The sequence below is a fragment of the Canis lupus genome, chromosome 8 (assembly GCF_003254725.2).
Source record: "Canis lupus dingo isolate Sandy chromosome 8, ASM325472v2, whole genome shotgun sequence".
NCBI lineage: Eukaryota > Metazoa > Chordata > Mammalia > Carnivora > Canidae > Canis > Canis lupus.
In genome coordinates this window covers 53,887,433-53,913,696 of record NC_064250.1, presented here as the reverse complement: position 1 = coordinate 53,913,696, position 26,264 = coordinate 53,887,433, and the positions used below count along the sequence as shown (strand labels likewise).

Genomic DNA, 26,264 nt, shown 5'->3' with positions numbered 1-26,264 from the left:
CAACGGGTGCCAACTTTAATGAATAAAGGTTTTGTTATTGTTGTTTCCTTTATTTTGTTTTGTACAGTTGTGTAAGAAATTATTTTTGCATTTAAGAGACCATCTTTGTGGAAAAGTGCACGAACGGGGGCCTTTGAAACTCTAAGGACTATCTTTGAAGCCATTATTTAGAGAAGCTCACTCTTCTAAATTGCAGTTTTCCTGAGCAAGTTTCTATCTGTATGGTTTCTGATAGTGCCTGTCATTTAAGTGTCATGAAGCTTGTCACTTTTTTCTGGGCACACGGGCCAGTGCTTGCTTCTATTTCTACTTTAAAATGATTAATTTCTCACAGAGAGAAGTGAGCTCGTAAACTCTGATTTTAACTTTTTGTTCATTCTCCATGTTTACATTTCATTCTTCTGAAAATTCTGTTTTAATCCTTAAGCAGGGCCTCCCTGCATATAGTCCACTTGTCTTTCCTTTGTTCCTTAACATATGTAATTTCTCAACTGTAGTTAATAATTCTCAGCATTGAGTAAAAGCAAGCTCTTGTAGCAAATTATATAACATTGGTATTTTCCCTAAGAGATTGTTATCCCATATTTCCATAATAAATACCTCTTTATTTGCTTTGTCTCAAATATGGTTTTTACTTTTTTTTTTTTAAGATTTATTTATTCATGAAAGACACACAGAGGCAGAGACAAAGGCATCTTTCCTGATGGTTGAGTTTTTATCTTGGTGTTTACTAAAATTGATGAACACTATATGACAGTTGAGGTTGATCGCTTTTTAACATTAAATGATTGTATTATAACTATTTTCTACTGTAAGTGTGTTTTACTAAAATGCTACTTACCGGGCAGCCCTGGTGGCTTGGCAGTTTAGTGCTGCCTTCGGCCCAGGATGTGATCTTGGAGACCCGGGATGAAGTCCCACGTCAGGCTCCCTGCATGGAGCCTGCTTCTCCCTCTGCCTGTGTCTGTCAGTCTGCCTCTCTCTCTCTCTGTGTGTGTGTGCGTGTGTCTCTCCTGAATGAATGAATGAATGAATGAACGAATAAATAAATAAATAAATAAATAAATAAATAAATAAATAAATAAATAAATAAATCTTTTTAAAAAATTAAAATTTAAATAATGCTCCTTACCTTTTATGTTTGGAAGTACAAAATTGCTTCAAACAAGCAGCATGATTAAGTAGTTTTCTTATTAACAGACCATTCATATGAACTTACAGATACAATATCAGTCTTTATTGGCAGTGTAAATCCCCCCAAGATGAGAGAAAATTGCAAAGCTAAATCCCTTACTTTTGTTTTTATGGATCAAGAAGTTGATATTTTTGGGTTTTGTTTTGATCTTACCATTAGAAATGAGGAAAAGATAGTGTCTATTCCCAGGACATTTAACTCAGTTCATATAGCAACATTCTAACCACTGTTGCATTGCTTCCTCTCTCTTGGGATTCCTTCCATCAGCGTTCATATATGCTGTAATAGTTTATATTTTAAAAACCAGAACCCCTTCCAGTAACCACCTTACTCCCCTTTGTAGCATCATTCTTTGAAAGATTTGTCTGTATTCACTGATTTCACTTCCTCTCTTCTCATTCTGTTATCTGACTCCCATGATGCTCAGGTCCCCTCAAGACCTGTAAATCCACTTGATGCCAGTCATAATTTTCATTGCTGGATAGTTGGCCAGTTCTTGGTCCTCATCTTACCCCTCACATTTTTTTCCTACTCTGAAGATGCTCTCATCACTTACCTGTTGGTTTTCTGGAATCTATCTGAACTTGAAATACAAGGTTACCCTGACACCCAGCCTTTGATCCTCTGCTCCTGTCTATGCCAGGTTTTTAGGTAATGGCTGCACTAAAGCTGATTTAATCAATCTCCTATTGTTAGACTTTTGAGTTCTTGGTTTTGTATCTTTATACACAAATACATTCTTACACACATCTCTTTGTATCCTTATGGGAGCATTTCTACAAGTAAACATCCTAGAAGTAGAAAAATGTGATCCAAAGTATGGGCTGTATAAATTCTAATAGGTATTCCTAAAAGTCCCTTTTTAAGAGGTTGTACTGATTGACACACTCCTACCAGCAGTATGAAAGTCCCCATTAACCTGTACCCTGGCAACACTGAATGACTTCAGGTTTCGGATTATTGTTTGGGTTTTCGTCTTTCTTTTTTTTTTTTTTTTTTTTTAACTTTTCCTAGTTTTCTTGAATGATTTTTTTTTAAGATTTTATTTATTTATTCATGAGAGACAAAGACTGAGAGAGAGAGGCAGAGACACAGGCAGAGGGAGAAGCAGGCTCCATGCAGGGAGCCCGATGAAGGACTCGATCCCGGGACTCCAGGATCACGCCCTGGGCTGAAGGCGGATGCTAAACCACTGAGCCACTCAGGGATCCCCTGATTTTTTTTTTTTTTTAAACTGGCTTTGCAAGAGCAATTTTTAAAATATAAACAAGAATAAATATAAAATTTTTAAAAATAAAAGGCGGGGGGATGTCTGGATGGCTCAGCGGGTAAGCATCTGCCTTTGGCTCAGGGTGTGATCCTGGAGTGCTGGGATAGAATCCCACATCAGGCTCCCAGCATGGAGCCTGCTTCTCTCTCTGCCTATGTCTCTGCCTCTCTCTCTCTCTGTCTCTGTCTCTGTCTCTCATGAATAAATAAAATCTTTTAAAAAAAAGTTATAAAAATCTTACTGTCAAGGTTTAAATGGATTGTGGTACTGTGTCATTATTATAGAGTCAAAACATGATTCCTTATCTAGAACTGTGATCTTTTTTACAGGAAGGTGCAAAATTGGCTTAATGACAGATTTTTTCCCCCTTTCATTTTTAGAGTCAGGTTTGACTACTGGCTGTCATTAACTTAAATTGCATAATCAGTCAGCTTCATTGTGCCAGAGCAGTAATTACCATTGTTTTTTAAACTAGTACTATTTTTGTGGCAGTTTTTAAAATGATCGCTTTGAAATTCTTGCAGAATCTCTCCATGGAAAGAAAATTAACTGAAATTAACACTATTGTGAGGACTTGAGATAATTGACTTGGAACTTGCAAGTCCCAGTCAGTAACTTTGAGAAGAATTTAAAACAAGTTTAAAAGGTAGTAGCAACTTCCGGGTTGTGATTTTGCTTTGAGAAGGTAACTGAGAGATACAAGTTTTCCTTCTGATTACATACTAATAAACATATTTAGACCAAGTTTCACTCTAAATTGGTGAAGCACATGCACCCTGGGGATTCTTTCTACTTAAGTTAGTGCTGAATCAGCAGTAGGTTAAAACCTTTTGTTGCCAAAAACCTTTGGGTTCTTTCCAGTTTCTTCTGGTATATACTTGTATCACATGAAAGAATTCTTGCATATACTTGCATCACTTAGGACACTGGCAAACTAGGATCTTATGGCAAGCTATTTGTTTTTAAAACAAAAATGTCTATTATAGAAAAAAACAAATATTTTTTTAAACTATTATATTATTTTAATTTGAAATCAGATTTACAAACTGCTATTTTACAGGTACTATTTTTTTTCAAGCAAATTTGAATCTAATAGCAGTCCATAGGAGTGCCTTTTTTCAAACTCTGTACTTAAAATGACCCCTCTGAGGTCATTGCTAAAGGGTACTTTGCTTATAAATTGTACTAAAGATCATTTCTTATAAACACAGATCAAAGTATTTGCCTCTGGTTAGTGATTACCAGGATGGTGAATGACACTTACCTGGTGGTAAACCGTTTCATAACTTACTGAAAATAGCTTTCATAACATATCTTAGTATGAATTCTTCTTTGCAGTGGCGAGAAAGAGCATCCATTTCCTAGCCTTTCAGAGCTGGAGAACCTGTGATAGTAACAGTACCAACTCTTAAACACTTATTACCTTAAGTGGTAGGCACCATGATGGGTCCTTTATATATATTATTTACGTGCATTTTTATGAGTAACTATGCAGCAAGGATTGTTACCCCTATTGTAGATAAGTTATCTGCAAATGATTTTATAGATAAGAGGAGAGGTTAAGGTATGCCTTGGTAGCTCAGTGGTTGAGCATCTGCCCTTAGCTCAGGGTGTGGTCCCAGAGTCCTGGGATCGAGTCCCGCATCAGGCTCTCTACGGAGAGCCTGCTTCTCCCTCTGCCTAGGTCTCTGCCTTTCTCTCAGTGTCTCTCATGAATACATAAATAAAATCCTTTAAAAAAAAAAAAGGAGCAATTAACTACTTTGCTCAAAGTGTACAGCTAATAAGTGGTAGGGTTTGAATCAGGCATTCTGAATCCAGAGCTATGCTCTTAATCACTAAGTGATGATGCCTAATTAAATTCTCCATGTAAAAGCAACCCTTGGAAGTTGATGTATACTCACACCTGTTTATGGTTCTGGGCTCAACCCTGGCCCTCTGGTCTTCTCATGAACTACTCACTTGGCGCTCTCAAGCTTACTCTTGGCTTCCAGTCTATGAACCAGAGACCTTTCTCTTTGACTACAGCTGAAAAGATGTCTAAGAGTCTTGTTTTTTGGCTATGTTTTTTGTAGCCACTTTGAATGTAGCAGGATCAAAGCTTCACCTTTCTCTGCCCTGATCCATTTCATCCGTACCCAGTAACCTACTCTTTCTTTAGTGTTCTCCTAGTGAGGACAGCCATCCCCTCACTTCCTGAAGCCTAATACCTGGGAGGCTTCCATACTCTTCCCCTCTCACCTGCACATCTAGTCAGTAAGTGGGGCTGTATCTACTTCCTTAGCATCTTGAGTACATCCACTTCTTTCATTCCATCATCCTCTTCAGGCTACCATGACCTCTCGATTAGACTAGTCTCACAACTTTTAAACTGGTCGCCTTTGCACCTAGCCTTGCTTTTCTCCAGTCCATTGTCCCCTCTCTTAATAAAAATGAAAGTATGAGCATGTCACTCCTGTTTAAAACTCTTAAGTGAGTTTCCAGTGTTCTCAAGATAAAGCCCAAACTCCCTAATTAGATTTATCAAAATCTTTTTAGTCTAGCTTCTTTGTGCTGCTCTAAGTGTAACCTCTTGTGCACTTGGGCCTGCACACTGCATGTTCTAACATGCTGAACTTTTTGTATGTTTTCTAAAGTGCCATGCTGTCATTCATTTGCTTCTTAGCGCACATAATTCCCTCTGTTTACGGTACCTCTGCCACGCCACCCTGAAGCAGTTCATTCACCCTCTGCTCCTACATATCTGTGAAGTCCAGTGATAAACCTCAGTTCCTGACAGGGGAGGCTTTCCTTTCCGTAACACGAGTCACATTTTTGTTTAATGTCTCTCTTCCTTGCTAGGCACTAAGTTGTGTAGAGCAGAGACCTGTGCTCCACCTCATTTCCAGCACCTGACACAATTCCCAGTGCCCAAAAGATACTCAGAGCTTAAGAACAGATTAGAGATATGATCTCTACTTTTAAGAAGCTCAGGGTGTTGTGAGAGCAAGAGTATGGTTAAAAAAAAAAAAAAAGAACCTCAGATATGGTAAGTGCTCTGAAAAAATGCTGTGGGATCACAGAGGCGTACATGAATGATGAACTTTATCTGGGGGAGCATTTTCCCTGAATGACTTTTTACTATTAAAGAAACTGACTTATTACATTCAGATAGAAAAAGGGGGATTTGTGCTGAGCAGTGGAGTTGATTTGGTGGCATTTGCCTTATATTTTGCTTGCTAGTTGGTCAAGAGTTTTATAGTAGACTTCTAACATTATAAGGTTATCAGATCTCAAGACCTTCAGAAATTCTAAAGCTGGATACAAAGCTGTCATGTACATGAAGCCAGCCATGTTCACTAAGTTGACCCGCCCTTAAGTCATCCTAAAGAAAATTGATGCTGACCCTTTCATGTTCCCCATTTCAAATCATGTAGTTTTGTCTTCAAAATCTAATGATTGAAATTCACGGTATTAAATCCATAGATACCAGAGGTGCTATTCATGTTTAGAGGTTTTTCTTATCTTTTCAGCTCTGACCGCCATTGAAGGCACAGCACATGGGGAGCCCTGCCACTTCCCTTTTCTGTTTCTGGATAAGGAATATGACGAATGTACATCAGATGGGAGGGAAGATGGCAGATTGTGGTGTGCTACAACCTATGACTACAAGGCAGATGAAAAGTGGGGCTTTTGTGAAAGTAAGTATTGCTCAGTAGGAGGCGTGTCCACATTGCTTTATGACTCATACAATTTTAAGCCTTTTCCTAGCCATCCTTTTCCCACCTTCATCAAAAATGGTCAGCATCGACATAGTTATAGTCTTACAGAATGTACTTAAGAACAGGAAGCATGCAGTATACTGCCTCCCAGGCTGTCACTTGGGCAGCTTATCACATTCATGTTTTATTTAGAGATGATTTTCTTTTGGTGTGCATACGTTGTTCTGGAAACCCTCAGGCAGGCTGCTAAATAAATCAATGTAAAACATTTTTTGGCAATAAGGAAAAACAGAACATTATGCTAAAGGTTAATTAATAGTGCATAGATGAAAAATAGATAATACCTTTTTTTAAATACTTTGAATGTGCTGTGCTAAGGTAATTTGACAGATATAGTATATTTATAAGATAATTTGATGGATATAGTATATTTCACTGCCCTAAATGTTAGTATTGCCTCTAAAGGCAAGCTGAGTTTTTGGGAAAAACTTAATTTTTTTTTTTTAAGATTTTATTTTTTCATTCATGAGACACACACACACACAGAGGGAAAGGCAGAGACACAGGCAGGGGGAGAAGGAGGCTCCATACAGGGAGCCTGACGTAGGACTTGATCCCAGGACCCCAGGATCAGGCCCTGGGCTGAAGGCGGCACTAAACCACTGAGCCACCTGGGCTGCCCAACTTTCTAACTATTAAAGAACAACAGAAAACTTTGAACATACCTCTTTTGATACCAGATAACATTTTCAAAATAATAGCTCTGATAGAATATTTAGGCATTCCTTAGAATAGCATCAAATATAGTCCATCTTTGGATGTGGGCCGGTACGATTAGGTACTCTTGTTTAATATACCAAATTTTGCTTTTCTATTACAAGAAGAAGTCACTTCTATTTCTATAAAACTCCTAACAAAATATTCAAATGTCTCGTTTTGTTTTTGGTTTTGTTTTTAAGATTTTATTTATTTATTCACAAGAGACACAGAGAGAGAGATAGAGGCAGAGACATAGGCAGAGGGAGAAGCAGGCTCCATGCAGGGAGCCCGATGTGAGACTCGATCTGGGTCTCCAGGATCACACCCTGGGCTGAAGGTGGTGCTAAACCGCTGAGCCACCAGGGCTGCCCTCAAATGTCTCTTGAAGAGTTTTAGATATCTGTTAAAATGCTTTATTACAGTAGCAAAATAATATAGGGGAAATCTATACCAATGCTATGATTTTCTATGTCGTATCAGTACTTAGGGAAAAAAGAGAACTTGAATATTAAATCAAGTTCTATATTTAATAAAAATCATTTTTTTTCAACTAATTTTCTGTTGTGTAATAAATCAAGTATTTCCTTCTTGTAAAGATGGCGCCTTTCAGGTGAGGCTAAAGTGTCCTTTGACTACAATGGTCCTTCAGTTTTAGCTCACCTTGCTATATAATTAGAAGGCTCTGCTGGAATTTTGGTTGACTTAGATGAAAAATTTAGAGTTACTAGCAGAAAAGCAACTTCCGAAAAATAGGTTGATACCCCCTTTCTTAAAAGAAAGTTGTTTTAATGAGTTTTATTTAGTTTTTTTTTAAGTCTTAACTTTAGTCAGATATAGGCCACACATAAAAGCAAATGTCCTTAAAATCATTGGGGGGATCCCTGGATGGCTCAGCGGTTTAGCACCACCTTCAGCCCAGGGCGTGATCCTGGAGACCTGGGATCGAGTCCCAAGTCGGGCTCCCTGCATGGAGCCTGCTTCTCCCCCCTGCCTGTGTCTCTGCCTCTCTCTGGGTGTCTCTTATGAAGAAATAAAATCTTTTAAAAACATAAAAATAAAAATCAGACTGGGAAATAGTGAAAAATCATTGTGTTGGTATCAGTATCTGGTATCTTTCACCAGAAGAAAGAATATATACTGAGTTTTGACAAATAATTGGTATAAGATTAAACTCCATTTAAAAGCATCTGACTTTTTGTTTTTAGCTGAAGAAGAGGCTGCTAAACGGCGGCAAATGCAGGAAGCAGAAATGATGTACCAGACAGGAATGAAAATCCTCAACGGAAGCAACAAGAAAAGCCAAAAAAGAGAGTAGGTAGCACTGGTCCGTCCATTCTGCTTCTGACATAGGCCACTACTCAGATAAAAAAAAGTGCGAAGTACTTGTTTTAATACACTGCCAAAGACAGAGGATTTCTCTTAGTTTGTAATTTCAGAAGACCTAATATGACCTATGGACATTAGGGCATTACTTTTATCAGATTTCAGCTCATTGGGCTAAAAAGATTATAAATATTCATCACAAGAATGAACAATAAGCAAAATGGAAATAATTAAAGCTGTAATAGTTTCTAAGAGACAAGAATATGTATACTCTTCAGAATTCAAAATGACATAGAACAAAAGGAATTGTTGTCAGGTGTTTTTTCTGTTTTTTTTTTTTTATTTTTACTTTGTAATTGTCTTGCAGACAAAAACTAGAATTTAGGAATTTGGAAAGAATATAAAATAAGTTGTCTGTCTTTTAACATTTTATGTCCTTAATTTCAGCTGACTCTTGTTATAGTCTGTACAACGATTTTAAAAGGAAATTGCAGTGTTTATCATTGGATTATGTACTGGATACCACAGTATTATAATTCTTTAGACTATTCTAAAATATTGAAATAACAGAGCTGGTACCCTATGTAAAAACAAAAGTAGCCCAGAATGTTTTCTGCATATTATAAGTAACACAGGTTAATGGAAATCAAATATCACAGGAATTCTATAGAATGAGGAATTGTTTATTCTGTGTTTTAATAGATTTTGTTAAAATTTTTTTAATTTAAAAAAGTCTTTTTCAATTTAAGTTAAATTTTTTTTAAAAAAGTGTTTTTTGTTTTTTGTTTTTTTGTTTTTTTTTAATTTAAGTAATCTCTACGCCCAGCGTGCCATTCCAACTCATGACCTCGAGATCAAGAATCCCATACTCTTCCAACTGAGCCAGCCAGGTGCCCCAGATTCTGTAAAAATGTTAATAGCAGTCCCAAAATATTTCTAATTTGTTTTTTTTTTTAATTGCTTATGTTTAAAGAGCATATCGGTATCTTCAAAAGGCAGCGGGCATGAATCATACCAAGGCCCTGGAGAGAGTGTCATATGCTCTTTTGTTTGGTGATTACCTGACACAGAATATCCAGGCAGCCAAGGAGATGTTTGAGAAACTGACTGAGGAAGGCTCTCCTAAGGGACAAACTGTAAGTGTACTTTCACTGCAGAATCTCTTGGCATACAGCACTTGTTTATTTTCATAGCAGCTTACTCTTTATGCTCTGCCTTTCCTTAATAAATAAGGCTAGAAGGTAAAATACCTTTAAATACTAATTCTGTGGCAGACCATTTTATCAATCTTGGACAGTCTTCTTCCTCGGTGTGAGAACACTGTGGTCACCTAAGGCACTTTTGCAGCTGTATCTTACCACAATTATATTTGTAGTTTTCCAAATTCAGTCTGTAAAGAATGAAACATAAAGGTAATTATAATTTTATCTGAACTCACTCCCCATTGCCTTTCTTCCAAAGTTCAGATGCTCCAGCTTTGGTAATCTTGGTATTTAAAAAAAAAAAAAATATATATATATATATATATATATATATATTATTACATAAGTAGTACATGTTCATTACAGGAAACTAAAAAAAAAAAAAACCTAAGAAAATATCATATCTATACCACCCAGACCTGAACATTGGTTACATGGTAATACATGCACATTTTTCTTGACCTTTCTCTTTGTGTTTTTATACATGTAAATTTTTTATTAAAATAGATGTCCCTGTCTGCTATTCCATTACTTGCTTTTTCGATGAATAGCCCTCACCATTCCATCCCAGTAAATGGAATACCCATATAATCTTCATAGGGCATTGAACCAAAACATTTCCTTTATACCTATTTCATCCAAAGCAGTATTCAATCCAGGACTAGACATTCTGTTTGGTTATTATTGCTAGCATAGTCCCTGCCTTTCTTTCTTTCTTGTCTGTGTTAGAGAGAGGGCCAGTTTTTCTGCAGAATGTCTGACTTCAGTTTGCCTGTTTGCTTCTTCCTTTTGTCCTTTTGTTTGGTACTTCATCATCTATACTTCCTATAGAGGATATCACAGCTAAAAGCTAATGAACTCAAGTCAAGTATTTTTGGTCTAGACTGCCTTATGCATTCCATATCACATCACACCGGTTGATAAATAATATCTGCTTGATTCCACATTGGTAATAGTAAGATTGACACCTGGGTTTAGAGGGCCACCACATTTATTTTAAATGCTCTCAGTAATTCAGGTTTATTGATGGTGTGGATTTTGCTTAAATATAAAATTTCTAGTCATAGTTAGAGGAAGGCTGTTTTCAGACTATTTAAACAGTACTATAGGAATTATAACCATTGTTTTCTGTAGGTCTGAATACCTAACCAGTCTAACTCTTAATTTAACACAGTCTTTGGGGATCCCTGGGTGGCGCAGCGGTTTGGCGCCTGCCTTTGGCCCAGGGCGCGATCCTGGAGACCCGGGATCGAATCCCACGTCAGGCTCCTGGTGCATGGAGCCTGCTTCTCCCTCTGCCTGTGTCTCTGCCTCTCTCTCTCTCACTGTGTGCCTATCATAAATAAATAAAAAATTAAAAAAAAAAAAAATATTTTTAACACAGTCTTTGTTTAATTTATAAACAGGTTATATCTTAATTGCCCCCTTTGCAGAATTTTTTTCCTTTTCAGTATAACTCAATTTATACAAATTCACACATACATTCTTTATTCTGTAGACACATTTGGCCCTAAAGAATGGTGGTACTTCTTAAGCATCTTTTCCCTCTAGTAATAGCACCCTACAATGCCGGTGCTTTATATTGCATATTGCAAGCACTCTGTCCATGGTAATTACTTCTAGCTGATGTAACAGAGACAGCCCCAAAGTCACAGTGGCTCAACACTACAAAGAAGTTATTACTTGTTCATACCAGGGTTGATGCAGTTCCCCTGCCTGTGGCACTCTTCCCAATGGTGACTCAGCCCAAGGCTGCTCCTGTCATATAACTGCATTATTTCAAACCTGGGACTTTCAAGCCTTTGGGAAGAGAGAAGTGAGGGCTGGAGCATTTCTGGAAAGTTTTTAATGGCCAGGCCTAAAAATAGCTTGCATTTCTCTTTGCCACATCCTCGACACATGACCCTACCCAAGGACAAGGTACTGGGAAATGTAGGGGAGCTTATAGATTTTGATGAATGCTGGCATGTGCCACACCTGCCTTTCTGACTTCAGCTTATGCTTTCCTGTCATCAAGGGCCATCCTCAATAGGCAAAGGGTTGAACCTTATCGATTCAGTTTGATTGGTTGGAGTTCTTTTATTTGGGCGGGGTGGGGATTGTAATGCAAAATTGGGTGTGCTTCCGTATTATCAAGTGACTTTTCTCTGTTGACCCTTTTGAGGTCACCTTTGCCGCCACTTGTTATTCTAGGATGTTTATCTTAGCATTGTGTCTTCTCCTTTGACAGGTCATGTGTTGATATAATGATAAAGAGTTTGGTTCTCATAATAGCTGTTGATCAAGATAAAGTAAAAGCCAAAAAAAAAAAAAGTTAAAGCCATATTTCAGTGTGCTCAGCTTTGTTGTTCTAGTTAATATTTTATTAAACTATCTTTAATCTTCAAGCTAAACTTTTTGATTTACTTAAAGTTGTATTTTATTGTGTCATTTGTAAAACCTTGAATGCTTTTTTTTTTTCTTGAATGCTTTTCTAAGGTTCTTTAATTCCACATTTGTGCATACTTAGTTCAAGTCTTTCAGTAGCTAAAGATTCTTGAATCTTTTCATCATTCATAAAACTATGTCTGTGCTGGATAAACCTCCACTAGGGAAGAATTCTTACTTTTATCATTTTATTTCAGGCTCTTGGCTTTCTGTATGCCTCTGGACTTGGTGTTAATTCAAGTCAGGCAAAGGTAATATTATTAAAACTTTATTGTATACTACCATTTGAACTGGGTCAGTGTGTTCCTGTGTTCAGTTAAGCATATTTTGTTCTTTCACAGGCCCTAGTATATTATACTTTTGGAGCTCTTGGGGGCAACCTCATAGCACACATGGTTTTGGTAAGTAAGACTTTGGTAACGTTGAGTGGCAGAATTTTTGGTTCATGAAGGACCACAACTTTTCTAGCTTTCATGAAGGAGGTGTACTTATATTCCTTAAGATCTAGTATTCAGTTGAACATTCTTCAGATTCTTGTTAATGGGTATAACACTTGGATCTACACGCGGATGAAAATTTGTACACTCCACAATTTTTCTTTAAAATGATGTATTTGAGGGACGCCTGGGTGTCTCAGCGGTTGAGCGTCTGCCTTCAGCTCAGGGCATGATCCTAGAGTCCTGGGATCGAGTCCCACATCAGGGTCCCTGCACGGAGCCTGCTTCTCTCTCTGCCTATGTCTCTGCCTCTCTCTGTGTATCTCTCATGAATAAATAAATAAATAAAAATCTTTAAAAAATAAATAAAATGATGTATTTGATTACCCTTAAAATAGAGATGTGATAAATGGCTCATTTATTTTCTGTAAGTTGGAATTGTTTGTCAAAATCATTTCTCCATCTGAGTTATCAACAGATGTTACATTTAAATTGATTTTACATTGAAAATTATTAACGTCTTACATTTAAATTTACACAAGTCAGGAGATCATTACAGTATAGGAATTACTTAGAAAGGCACTTTACCCGTATTGGTGTTAGAAGGAGAGTTTAAAGGAGATACTACTGAGGGAACTAAAGCAGTTCTTGGAGGATAAAGAGCAGGGAGTGAATACGAGTGGATGGGCATTCAGACAGCAGGAGCAATACATACAGAGGGACAGTGATGAAGGAATATAGTACCTGCAAGAAAACACAAGCTTTTTAGTGTGGTGAGAGAGTAGAATGCCAGGAAATTCATCAGGAATCACGTAAATGGGCTGTACATCATGCCAAGGAGCTTGGACCCCATCTATGTCAGACATAAACTGCTAAAGTAGTTTAAGCCAGTGAAAAACAAAGATGTTGCTCTAACTTTCTGAAACATTCCTCATTAATTTTGAAGGTTTTTTTTTTCATCTGTGGTAGCATTTATTCCTCAATTAATAATTGAAAAGTTCTTTTTAGATGAATTTTCCAGAAGTTTAAAGCATATTTTTATATGGCAAAAGTATGTTCTATATTTTTTACAGGGATTTTTTTTAATTTACCAATTCACTTAAATAGTGGCTACAGAATATGAACATTAAATATTATACACATTATTATACAGTAGTGCCCTAAGGATTGTTAAAATTTATAAAGCTAAATGACTCAAGAGATCCACTTTTTGTTTTCTGTTCTTTATAGTTAGCTATCTTTCCCCCTCATTCTGAAATCATTTTTTGCTCATGTTACTGTGTCTGCTCCTAGTAGTTTCTCATCTTCCTTGTTTTGCTAAGTTTTTGCTGCTTTGCTGGTTTGATGGGTTACCCATATTTGTTAAAATCATGTCTAAAATAAGATTAGAATGTAGTCTAAGCAAGAACCTAAGTAATTTTCTTTTACTTCACCTATAAAGTTCCTAGCATCTATTTTGATTTCTGTGGGAACATCATTATTTCCTAGTTCTTAGCTATAGTCTGATTTTTGGAGTTAAATAAGTTACCTCAGAACCTAAAACTCAGGATAAAAGAAGTGGATAATGTACTGGGATCAAGGGACTGTGGAATTACATTCTGAGTGCGGGTGGCTTTATTCCTTCCAACAAGAATGCCAGTGGAATGTGTGAACCTGCAGTCTTCTCACTAGAACTTGTCTCACAGGGTTACCGGTACTGGGCTGGCATCGGAGTCCTCCAGAGTTGTGAATCGGCCCTGACTCATTATCGTCTTGTTGCCAATCATGGTATCTATTTATTTTGCCTTTCACCTTATCAAAAGAAACAAAAAACAAAATGGAATTAACTTTAAATACGTCTACTGTTGTACTACTTGAAATAATCATGACGAACTCTCTTAAGTGGAATGATCTTTACGCTAATTGACTAAGAACTCCTTTGTGTGTGTGTGTGTGTACACGCACACCCGTGCATGTGCACTTTGGATTTCACTTCTTAAATATTTTGTAGAAAAGACTGGGCTTGTATAGATTACTATTTTATAATCTATAATTTCTATTAGCATAGTGTCTGTCAACATTTGGCAGCTGAAATTCTACTTCCTTCTTAACTTCCTCTGTGTTATTACTTCATCCCCCTGTTTCAGTTGCTAGTGATATCTCGCTGACAGGAGGCTCAGTAGTACAGAGAATACGGCTGCCTGATGAGGTGGAAAATCCAGGAATGAATAGTGGAATGCTGGAAGAAGATTTGATTCAATACTATCAGTTTCTAGCAGAAAAAGGTGATGTACAAGCACAGGTATGTGTTTTTTTGTTTGTTTGTTTTTTTCACAGGTATGTGTTTAAACATCTCATGGCATCTCTCACTGCATTATATATTACAGTCTTGGGGCAAGCACTTGCACTTATGTCCATAAGAAACATTTCCATTGCTCTGAGCCATTATTAATTGCGTATTAGAATCACCTGAGTAGCATTTTCCTAAAAGTACCAAGAGTCCCATAATATCAGGACATTTCTATTTGGATTCATCTAGGATGTAGCCTAGGCCTTGAGTTCATAGAAGCTGGCCAGGTGATTGCACCACAGTTGAAAACTGCTGCTTGAACAGAGCAGTGTCCTACTGATGATGAAGGCTCTTACTGGAGTCACCAATGATGAAAACTGTCACTTTCAACAAAAACTCTCTGGAATATTTGGAATTTCAGATGCCCATCAGTGCCATTTACTGTTCATGTTCCTTTGCTCATCTTAGACCATAATTTCCTCAAGGTGTCAAGGACAGAAGTAGCCTTGATTAATGTAAATTGTATAGTATATCCATGAAAGTACCATGTATAATTTGTTATTTCATGGGTTATTTGCTGATCTTGAAATAAAAAGGAGGACTTCAACATTTACATTTTTTTCTATGCAGTTTACGGATCTTTTCTGATATAGAAATATAGAAAGATAAGCATTAGATACTTTTTGAGAACAATTGATTTTAAGACTTAAGGGAATCTTAGATTTAAAAAAAAATTATAGCGAAAGATCCAAATCCTAGTTTGTGGAGATTATAATAAAGTTATCTTATCTAATTAAACATCTTCCTTTTATATCAAAGGCCAGTTAAAATTGAAAACCATCAAAAAAAAAAAAAAAAGAAAACCATCTAAATGCCCCAAAATAGGGATTTACTTCAACTGTAGCACTTCCATGTAATGGAATTTTATGCAACCATCAAAAATTATGTAGAACACTACTTACTGTGGAAAGCTGACTTCAGTGTATTTGGTGGAAAACTCAAACTAAAAACTCCATCCGTAGTATAGTATATCATTTTGTCCTTTTCACTACTCGAATTACAACCTTAATACAAAAAAGTACATAAATCTGAATCATACAGCCCCCTGAATTATCACCAGATGAACCTTCTCTGAAGCATAGCTAGCATCCAAGAAGCCCCCCCTCCTCCCCATGGGTTGCCCACTAAGCTGACTTCTAATACTATGGATTGGTTTGGCCTGGTTTTGAATTTTATGATAAAAAAAAAAAAAATCAGGGATGCCTAGGTGGCTCAGCGGTTGAGTGTCTGCCTTTGGCTCAGGTCATGATCCCACGTCTGGGGATCAAGTCCCACATCAGGCTCTCTGTAAGGAACCTGCTTCTCCCTCTATGTCTCTGCCTTTCTCTCTGTGTCTCTCATGAATAAATAAATAAAATAAATAAAAATAAATTTATTCTCATGAATAAATAAAATCTTTTTAAAAAAATTATACAGCATTTTTTGATATCAGCTTCTTTTGCTCAGCATTATGTTTATGAAATCAGCCCATGTGTTTTCATGTAGCTGAAATTCATTCACATACATTACCCTATAGTATTTCATTGTGTAAAAATCCCACAACTTATTTACCTATTTTACTCTTCCCAGATTTAGGCTATTCCAAATAGTGTTCTGTGCATATTCTCTTGCATGTCTTGTGCATCAGTACTATCTGGAACTTCTATAACTTTATAGTTCTTGATATGTGATAGAATATGTTCTGCTGTCATAGTTTCATTATATTTAGCTCTAATTTTCAGTGTGATTTCTTCTGACCCATGTGTAATTTTAGAAGTGAATTGATTAGTATTCAAATAAATGGAATTTACTACTTACCCTTTATGTTGATATCTAGCTTAATCCACTGTGTTCAGAATATGCTCTGTATGGGTGCCTGGGTGGCATAATCGGTTAAGCATCCAATCCTTGGTTTTGGCTCAGGTTGTGAGATCTAGCTCTATGTCAGGCTTCACACTCAGCACACAGTTTGCTTAAGGTTCTCTCTCCCCCTGCCCCCCTCCCCCGCAACGGGCTCACTCACACAATCTCTCTCTTTCTCTTTCAAATAGATAAATCTAAATTTGAAAAAAAAAAAAAAGAATATAAGAATATGCATTATATGATTTCATTTGTTTGGGATTTCCTGAGACTAGCTTTATGATCCATCACTTGGTCAGTTTGGCCAAATATTGTGTGCTAAAGAGAATACAGATTTTTCAGTTGTTGGGTATAGTATTCTTAATGTGTCAATTGAGTTATGTTTTTAATCCTGTTGCTCAAATCTTGTGGATCCTTACTGAGTTTGTCTGCTTTTTCTTTCCAGTGCTGAGACAGTATTGTTTAAATTGCCCACTGTGGTGTGGCTTTGTCTCCATCTTCTTGTATTTCTGTCAATTTTGATTTATGTATTTTTAGGCCATGTGGAATGTATATAGACTTAATATTGTTATCTTTTTGTTAAACTAACTTGCATATCATGAAACTTTTTTTTTTTTTTTTAAGAGTTTATTTATTGGGCAGCCCCGGTGGCTCAGTGGTTTAGCACCGCATTCAGCCCAGGACGTGGTCCTAGAGACCTGGGATTGAGTCCCACGTCAGGGTCCCTGCATGGAGCCTGCTTCTCCCTCTACCTGTGTCTCTGCCCCCCACCCTTTCTCTCTCTCTCATGAATAAATAAAATCTTTTAAAAGAAAGATTTTATTTATTTATTCATAGAGACACAGAGAGGCAGAGAGAGAAGGAGTCTCCCTGCAGGGAACCCAATGCAAGACTTAATCCGAGGAACCTGGGATCACACCCTGAGCAAAAGGCAGACACTCAGCCACTGAGCTACCAGGTGACCCATGAAACATCCTCTTTTATCTCCAGAAATGTTTTTTGCTTTAAATTGTATTTTGCCCGATACTAGCTAGCTACTCCACTCTCCACTTTCTTTTGGTTAGTATTTACATAGAGTGTCTTTTCCATCTTTTGTATTCAACCTCTTATGTTTAAGATATGTCTCTTGGGAACATTATTGGCCTACTTTTATTTTTTTATCCTTTCTGACAGGCTTTTAATTAAAAGTAATGAATGATATATTTATATTTTCTATGTTGCTTGCTTTCTTTCATTTTTATTTTTCATGCTCTTTTATGTCTCCTTTCTTACCTTCTTTTGGTTTTAGTATTTCTGCTATTGTACCTCCTCCCTTCTACTAAGGTAATAGCTGGACTTTGTTTTTACTACTCTTATCAAAGTCTAGTATGAATGATCACTTTTACCATTTCTTAGACAATGTAAACCTTAGAGTACTCCGTATGTGTTTTAATTCTATATATTTTTGAATCCCACAAGATATTCTTCTTTTATATAGTCCATATAATTTAGATTTACTCAGAAATTTAACTTTCCATTGTTCTTTAGTTCTTACTGCATCTTCAGACTTGCCAAGATAACTTTCCTTCCTCCTAAAGAACATCCTTTAGTAATTTCTTCAGTGGGTTCATTGGTGACAAATTTAATTTTAGCTTGCCTGAAATTGCCTTTATTTCATCTTTATTTCAGAACTATACCTTGTAAATAAAAGCAAGCATTTTCAGTTTTTAAAAAAATGTAGGTTAAAGTAATATCTTCAGGAGTTTAAACTAAGTCTTCACTTTTTTGGATTATGAAGAAAAACCTTTTTATGACCAAATAATTTCTTGTTGTTCTAACTTAATGACACTGGATGGTACCATTTACTTTTGCTCTTTTTTGTTAATTTTCAGGTTGGTCTGGGACAACTGCACCTGCATGGAGGTCGTGGAGTAGAACAAAACCATCAGGTAACTTTTTTGTTCCCAGGACTTCGCACTCCATGTTGTAGAAAGAAATGAAACTCTAGATGTAGTTCTTGTTAGTCAGTGGTAGCATCAAGTTTGTGTTATTTAGACAATCATCACAAATGATCTTTCAAGATCCGACCCCTGAGAAAGCTGAAGACTAAAAATGTGATTATACCTCATGGTGGAGGGAAGGGTTTTTTAAATTCTGAAACCTATTTCTCAGTATTGCCAAAAATATATACACAGTGTCTTGGTTTCCTGTAGGTATATGGTTTGAAATAGGTCTTAAAACTCCCACTGGAAAATATTCCATAGAACTAAGGAAAAGTCATTGTTGCGTTTGTGACAAGTTAGAAGTATTACAACCATAGCAGTTACATCTCTATCTTGTCACTGACCTTTGTGTGCTTTATGCCCTAAATCTCCCTCATCTCTTCCCTTGATTCCATCAGTCTGCCTACCACTTGTGTGAGTCATCTCCTGCTTGCATTTCCTAAGCAGGAGCCTATGCAAACCACACACCTGATCCTATGGTTCCCATGCTTCAAGCTCTTGGTCCACGATTTCCAATTGCTTAAAGACCAAAACCTTTAACATGATTTCTAAGATCTTGTACCAGTCTGTTTACTTCACCAGACCCTTTCACAGGCACATGGACCTTTTTTCAGGTCTTTGTAAATATGAAGAACCTATCTCAGGACTTCTGGAGTGCGAGTCCTTCTGTCTAGAGTAAATATTATCCCATCTCCTTAACATAGCTAATTCCTACTCTTCCTCCAGAATTCAACTCCAGTATATCTTCCCCTAAAATGTTCCTCTGGACTCCTAACTCCACTCCAGGACCAATAGGTCACGTACCACAGTTACAGTTTCTGAAAATCTGTACTGCCCTTACCCGTTGTAAATTCACTAATTATGTAATTAATTATTATTATTTTTTCTCTGCTAGAACTTAAGTTGCAAAAAAGCATGGACTTTACCACTTTATTCCCAGCACCTGACAGTGCCTGACACATAATGAGTTCTTGATAAATGTTTGTAGACTAATAAAACTGTTACTGTGCTATAAGTTAAATATTCTAATTAAGGTTATTTCATTTCCATATCCCATCCACTTTAAGAATTAGATCATAACAAAATACACTTATCACTTAAAACTATACCAAATATCGGGACACCTGGGTGGCTCAGCAGTTGAGCATCTGCCTTTGGCTCAGGGCATGATCCCATGGTCCCAGGATCAAGCCCCACATCGGGCTCCCAGAGGGGAGCCTGCTTCTCCCTCTGCCTATGTCTCTGCCTCTCTTAGTGTGTCTCTCATAAATAAATAAATAAAATCTTTAAAAATAATTATACATGGGCAGCCTGGGTGGCTCAGCGGTTTAGTGCTGCTTTCAGCCCAGGGTGTGATCCTGAAGACCCGGGACCGAGTCCCACGTCAGGCTCCCTGCATGGAGCCTGCTACTCCCTCTGCCTGTGTCTCTGCCTCTCTCTGTGTGATCTTTCATGAATAAATAAATAAAATCTTTTAAAAAATACTATACCAAATATCTATATGCATATTTTTTAATTCAGATGGCATTTTGACTGCTTTCATTGTCTTTAGGTCATTAAGATCTATCTCATTAGGCCAGATGAACTGGTTAATAAAAATGTCAGATGAGAGAACAATTCTGGATGGCGAGTTTGCTACATATCTTTTATACAAGTTTTGGGATATTCTTGGTGTATGCTGCCTACTTGTGAAACACCTACACAAGGATAAATTTTTTCACCAGCTTCTCAGAAGGAATAAAAGGAGTTCCTAGTACATAACTGCATTGATTCAACAATAATTTGAGTGCCTGCTATGTGCCTCTTTACTGCTAGGCATTCAGGATATAATGCTAGACAAAATAGCTTTGGTCTCTTTGTCCTTACAGAGCTTCAAGTTTAATAGAACTAGAATATTATATATTTTTTAAGTGATCACACACCAGCAAATATGTAATTGTGATTGTTGTTACTAAGGAGAATGAAAGGGTCCAGTAACAGGTTCATCAGTGGAAGGTAGCAGTTGTCTCTGAGGAGAAATGGGTGACATTTAAGTCAAGGGTGGAGGTAAGATCATTCCAGGCCAAAAAGAGTGGTATGTGTGTAGGTCCTGAGGTGGGAAGAACCAGAGTGCAGAGAGCAAGCTGAGCGGTACTGAAATAAGCCGTGTCTGATCCTGTCACTATATCCCCTGCAGAACTTCAAGGATCTGTAAGGACCAGCATGTTAAGTTTTTTGAACTGTTGCTTTGGGTCACTAAAGACTAAAGGCAGGAAGACCAAGGAGGGGAGTGTCCCAGAAGTTCGGGTGTGAGATAATGTAGCTTAGCCTAGAATTGTGGCAGTAGAAGATCATAGGTAGATTCAAGAGGAATTTGGTGATGAAAGTTACAGGACCCCAGTGATGGATTGGATATGGGCCTGAAGAGAGGTGGATACCTAAAGCACCCAAGAGATATAGCATGTTGCTATTTAAACTGAGATACTGGAATATTACAAGATTTTGTAAATGTTCCTGAAATGATTGTTTTGGTGAAAAGCCAAAGGCAGATTCTATAAAAATTAATTATTTTAATTCTTTTCTCACAGAGAGCATTCGACTACTTCAATTTAGCAGCTAATGCTGGCAATTCACATGCTATGGCCTTCTTGGGAAAGGTACTGTACATCCTGTGAACGTATTATGCAATAGCAAGAGGTGTTTGCATAATAAGCACATGTTTTAGTTAGGACCTACAGTTTACTAAAAATAAACTGAAGTAAAACTTCCAATACAAGGATAATTGTCTCTTGTGGTAAGATAAGTGTTATTTTGAGGTGTTTTCTCAGGTAACATGAGAAAAACAGCATTTCCTCATCAGTATGGTTGAAATTAGCTTTCACTGAGCTCCTACTTTGTGTGTATTTTATGCAGTAATGAGGAATTTATTCTTCATGCTGTACAGGTTTTTTGCTAAGTCAGTCATAATTGCTTGTTTTCTTCCATGCTGAATAGAGGCAACTAGAGTTTATTGGAGTTTGTCTGCAGACTTTAATTATCTTAGTGTAATGGCTGTCACCTACTGGTCAATGCAGTTCTTTTCTAAGCAAGGAAACACGGAAGTCTAGAGACCTAGCAAATAGATTCTATATGACATGGTACAGTCTCAGAACTTCCTTTTTCATTATTTTGAAAACAAATACAGTATAAATCAGTGGATATTTTCATCCATAACCAAATCCTAAGGTTAGGATGCTCAGGTAGAGTAAATCTGTCACAAAGATTCTTGGAAATAGAAAAATTTCATTAGTATTTGCCACATAATCACAACCAGTTATTTCGGGCCTGAGAACTGTATATGTAGACAGCTGAACCATTATAGCATTGAAATTGGTATATTCCCCATTTATTTTTGTTAATCCTTTAAGAACTGTCCATTCTAGCCCTTTTGGTTCTTGCTCTGAATTCCTAATTAACCCTATCTCAAAAAAAGATGTCCATTGTTGTTTTCTTAATGTAGATTTGGATGAAAGCAGTCTTGGTCATTCTGTTCTTCTTTCTCTTGGCCCTTTTATCATGTTCCGTACCTGGTACTCTGATCATCAGTGCTTGAAACCTTTTAAAATAACCTTTTAGTTATTTTCCTGAACTTAAGATCTACCCTGTATCTTACCCTGAGGGAAATAGTGATAGAAGAGAAAGGGGACATGGGCATTGCCAAAAGCACTCCTTTCTCTTGTATAATCAGTGACCCCAGGCAGATCATCACCCATTTGACTACCCTGGCATAGAGAGAAAAGATTCACCTTGAGTTAAAGGTTTCTTCCTCCTGAGATTGATCTGTGACATGATTTTACGATATTCATGTTTATGGAGAAGTCCTAAATTTGTTATGACAAAGAGTATATAATAATAATGTTTACTTTTAAGGTTTTGCTTTTAAATCAAAAATATCCTATGGGGAATTTTAAATTATGTTGAAAGATTTCATGATACCTAACAAAAACCAGAATGAGATGAGCTAGAAATACATTATAGGCAAAAGGAGTATAGTTCTTAATAAAATTAGGCTCTGTTTTCCAGATGTATTCAGAGGGAAGTGATATTGTACCGCAGAGCAATGAGACAGCTCTTCACTACTTTAAGAAAGCTGCTGACATGGTAAGACCTCATGACTCAGTGTATTGAAATGTGTGCCATGTTATTATTATTTTAATAAATAGGTTTATTATACAGAAGGATTAGTCATAACCAACTCATGGCCTCAGATTATTTAAAGCACTTATGTAAATGTGATTTTTGTGGGAATGGAGTGGTTAGGAATAAAACCTTCCTGATAAAAAGCAATTTATTTGGCACGGGGGAACCACATTATTGAATATTAAGCCTCTGTTTCAATTTCATTGAGAAGTTTCTTCACTGGGGAAATACTGATTTTAGCAATGCAAGTTGAGATTTACCATAATTTGCCCCATTTGTATTGCAACTTGAGGTTTAAAACTTATGTAACTGGGTACTTTCAGTAATCATAAATATAAAATTCAGGCTTTCTTTGGCCCAGAGAAGACTATGTATGAATATTTAAGACCTGTATGCCTCCAATGTGTACGCTTATCTCCTTGCCAACTGCTTTAGTTCCAAATGTCAGTTGAGTATTTCCCAAAGGAGTGCTGTGAGACTTTTGAAAAAATGCCTCTGTCCCCTCTGAGTTTAGGTTGAATTTTAGACTTTTCTCTTTCAGGTCTCAAAACAATGATTGTCTTTGTTCTGTGCCACTCCAGTAATCTTAAGTGTATCTTTTCCACCTGATTCCAATATTGCTGTCTTACATGGTTGTTGACTTTACACCATGGCATCTTCCATCTTTATCGGGGAGGGAGGTTACCAATGAAAACCTACCCCAGGAGTGACCTACTTTTAATTTTAAGAAGAAGAAATACATTAGTCATGTTTTCTATCATAAGCTCATGGAACAGATGGTCATAAGGTAAAGTCACTAAAATTTAATTCTAGGTAAATGTGTTATTTCCTCTTTTTCAGCAAATTATTGAAGACCTCCAAAGCTCTAAAAGTCAGTATTACATTTAGCCTGATGGGAAAGAAAAGTTTGAATTGAAAACTACAAAGACATTTTTTGAATATGCTTGTAAATTATTTCTTTGGTAGTCATTTAGTCTTTCCTTTTATTTTATTTATTTATATTTTAATGAATCCTTTCACTCTTTTGTCTCTGGTTTTCAGGGCAACCCGGTCGGACAGAGTGGACTTGGAATGGCTTACCTGTACGGGAGAGGAGTTCAAGTTGTAAGTTTTGAGGCTAGCATTCTGACTTAAACAAGCAATCAGCTAGTGAGGTAGGGAAGTGTAACTTGCTTCCAGCCTGGATGAAATCCTTCCTTTATAACCAGAGCTAAACCTTTTCCTGTTCTCTGGGCTTGACTCCCTACTACCCTTCACCTGGTACCCACCATAGTAACTGCTTTCTTTGAATGGCTCTGTCTCTGGCACTTTCTCTAAAGAGATGAAGGTGTTTCTCATTCTTCTGTTATGTTCTCTACCCTACCTGTGCTTCCACTTCTCCAGGACTTATCCCTCCCTACTTCTCTCTTTTTTTTTTTTTTTTTTTTTTAAGATTTTTTATTTATTCAATTGAGAGAAAGCAAGTGAGAGCCTGAGTAGTGGGGAGGGGCAGAGGGAGAGGAGAAGCAGACTGCCTGCTGAGCAGACTCAGGACCCTGGGATCATGACCTGAGCTGAAGGCAGATGCTTGACCTACTGAGCCACCCAGACACCCCTCTCCCTGCTTCTTCACTCAAGCCTGAGAAAGTGCTTGTCCCTCCCATTTAGGAGAAGAAAAACTTTCTGTTCTATTCTTTGCCCTTCTAGCTATTACCTCTCTTCTCTCCAGTCCTCTACAAAGCCAGATTTCTCCAAAGAATGAACTATATGAGTGGCTACTACGCATTATTTATCTCTCAACAGTCAGGCTTTTGCCTTGTGTAACTGCTCTATGCCGGTCACCAGTAACCTTCTAAAAGTCAACTCCTGTTGACATTTTTGGTTCTATGTCACTTGAACTTTCCTGGAATTCTACAAGTTCTCTTGGTTTTCCTAAGCCATTGCTTCTCATTCTGTACTACTTCCTCATGTTGGATGCTCCTAGATTCTCATTGCTGCCCTCTTCTCTTCTCTGTATGATCTCTCCAGGTAAAATGTTTTTGATTCAGGCGTGAAACGAAGAATTAGGTTTAGGTTCCTAATCTGTAGGTGTTCACCAGCTCAGAAGAAAGTAGTATGTTCTTATTTTGATTCCTTCTAGTCATTTTAGGACACTAAAATTCAGTAGTGATCTTTGTTTTAATTTTTTTCTATGGATACATATGATATTTGAAGTCTAATAATCATATAGTGCTTGATAAGCTACATAGGGAAAGAATGAATAAGAAGAGAATTTTCCTTATTTAATGTTAGAAAAATTGAGGTTCAAAAAAGATTTGTTGATTATAGGAAAGATTACAACTTTCTTAAGTCCTGGTCTTGTGTTCCACTAGTGTGGTGTAGCCTTTCTGACAGTGAATATATTATTTCACAAAAACTCTGCTTTTCTTCACAGTTAAGACCATATACCTATATAGTTAACTATATAAATAACTACTTAACTATAGTTATAGTCTTAACTATTTTAATTCCTCTGTGACTTAGACTACCATCTATATATTATTTAAAAATTATGATAGTCTTTTTAATGATTCTTTGAGAATGCCTTCTATGTGTTTTGTTAACTCTTTTAAATGAATGACTCTCCTGAGTATATCAACCTTTTGAGCTCTCTCATCATGTGATCATGTAACCTCTTTTCCTGCAGAATTATGATCTGGCACTAAAGTATTTCCAGAAAGCTGCTGAACAAGGCTGGGTGGATGGGCAACTGCAGCTTGGCTCTATGTACTATAGTAAGTAACGTTGGAATTAAACACTGTATATACCAAGATCTAAATTATTTATTTTCAACTAGATGCCACTATGACATGAAATGAGAACTATTACATTCTGGCTGATTAATATTCTTCTAATTCTATGCTTTGTGCATCTTGTTTTTCATTATAAATTATGTTAATCTGTATTAATATGCTAATCTATATTAGTAAGATTCGCATCTTTCCTGATTAAGAATTCTCAATTTCATTTCATTTTACTCATTATGTAAGGCTTCTCTGATGCTTCAACTAAATCTTATTTAAGGCTATTTCTGACCTTTCGTGTGATTTTCCTTACAGATGGCATTGGAGTCAAGAGGGATTATAAACAAGCCTTGAAGTATTTTAATTTAGCTTCTCAGGGAGGCCATATCTTGGCTTTCTATAACCTAGCACAGATGCATGCCAGCGGCACAGGTGTGATGCGATCATGTCATACTGCAGTGGAGGTAAGGGCTTTCCTACCAGCTTGTACACAGGAAATTAATTTTCCCAGATTAATTTTAATTCTGGTTTTCTTTGCATGATTTCTTCTTGAGTAGAAACACACTCAACCTATTAGTTTTGATACACTGAGGGAAGATTCTGAAGGCCTGTATGTCATATGTCACTATCATGCTTATTCATTTCATTTGTCTCTTCCCACTAGAATCTGCATTTATAAGGACAGGTGGTGTTGTTTGCTGTCTCTTTAGCACCTAGACAGTATCTGAAACAGCACCAAAAAATCTGTGTTGAATGAATGTTACAAAGGGGAATGCTGATGTCTCCCAAAGGGAACTTTTCCTCTTTAGCTGTCTCATAAATGGCACTTCAGAGTGGCATTTGATGAATGCCTGGCACAGTTTCTAAACCTCTCTGTGCT

At 36.9% G+C, this 26,264-nt stretch overlaps 1 protein-coding gene across 4 annotated transcripts in view; it reads left to right on the top strand.

Moving 5' to 3' along the window:
- The window catches only part of SEL1L (SEL1L adaptor subunit of ERAD E3 ubiquitin ligase), a 56,854-nt gene that overhangs the window by 17,526 nt on the left and 13,064 nt on the right, over positions 1–26,264 (top strand). For all 4 annotated transcript variants that reach the window (XM_049113374.1, XM_049113373.1, XM_025442366.3 and 1 more), the window contains 13 exons: positions 5,978–6,145; positions 8,131–8,236; positions 9,222–9,384; positions 12,075–12,128; positions 12,219–12,278; positions 14,000–14,081; positions 14,441–14,595; positions 18,354–18,410; positions 21,032–21,100; positions 22,506–22,583; positions 23,664–23,726; positions 25,288–25,375; positions 25,700–25,848. In XM_049113374.1, the coding sequence (XP_048969331.1) occupies positions 5,978–6,145; positions 8,131–8,236; positions 9,222–9,384; positions 12,075–12,128; positions 12,219–12,278; positions 14,000–14,081; positions 14,441–14,595; positions 18,354–18,410; positions 21,032–21,100; positions 22,506–22,583; positions 23,664–23,726; positions 25,288–25,375; positions 25,700–25,848 (1,292 nt within the window). The remainder of the gene's footprint in view (positions 1–5,977; positions 6,146–8,130; positions 8,237–9,221; positions 9,385–12,074; positions 12,129–12,218; positions 12,279–13,999; positions 14,082–14,440; positions 14,596–18,353; positions 18,411–21,031; positions 21,101–22,505; positions 22,584–23,663; positions 23,727–25,287; positions 25,376–25,699; positions 25,849–26,264) is intronic.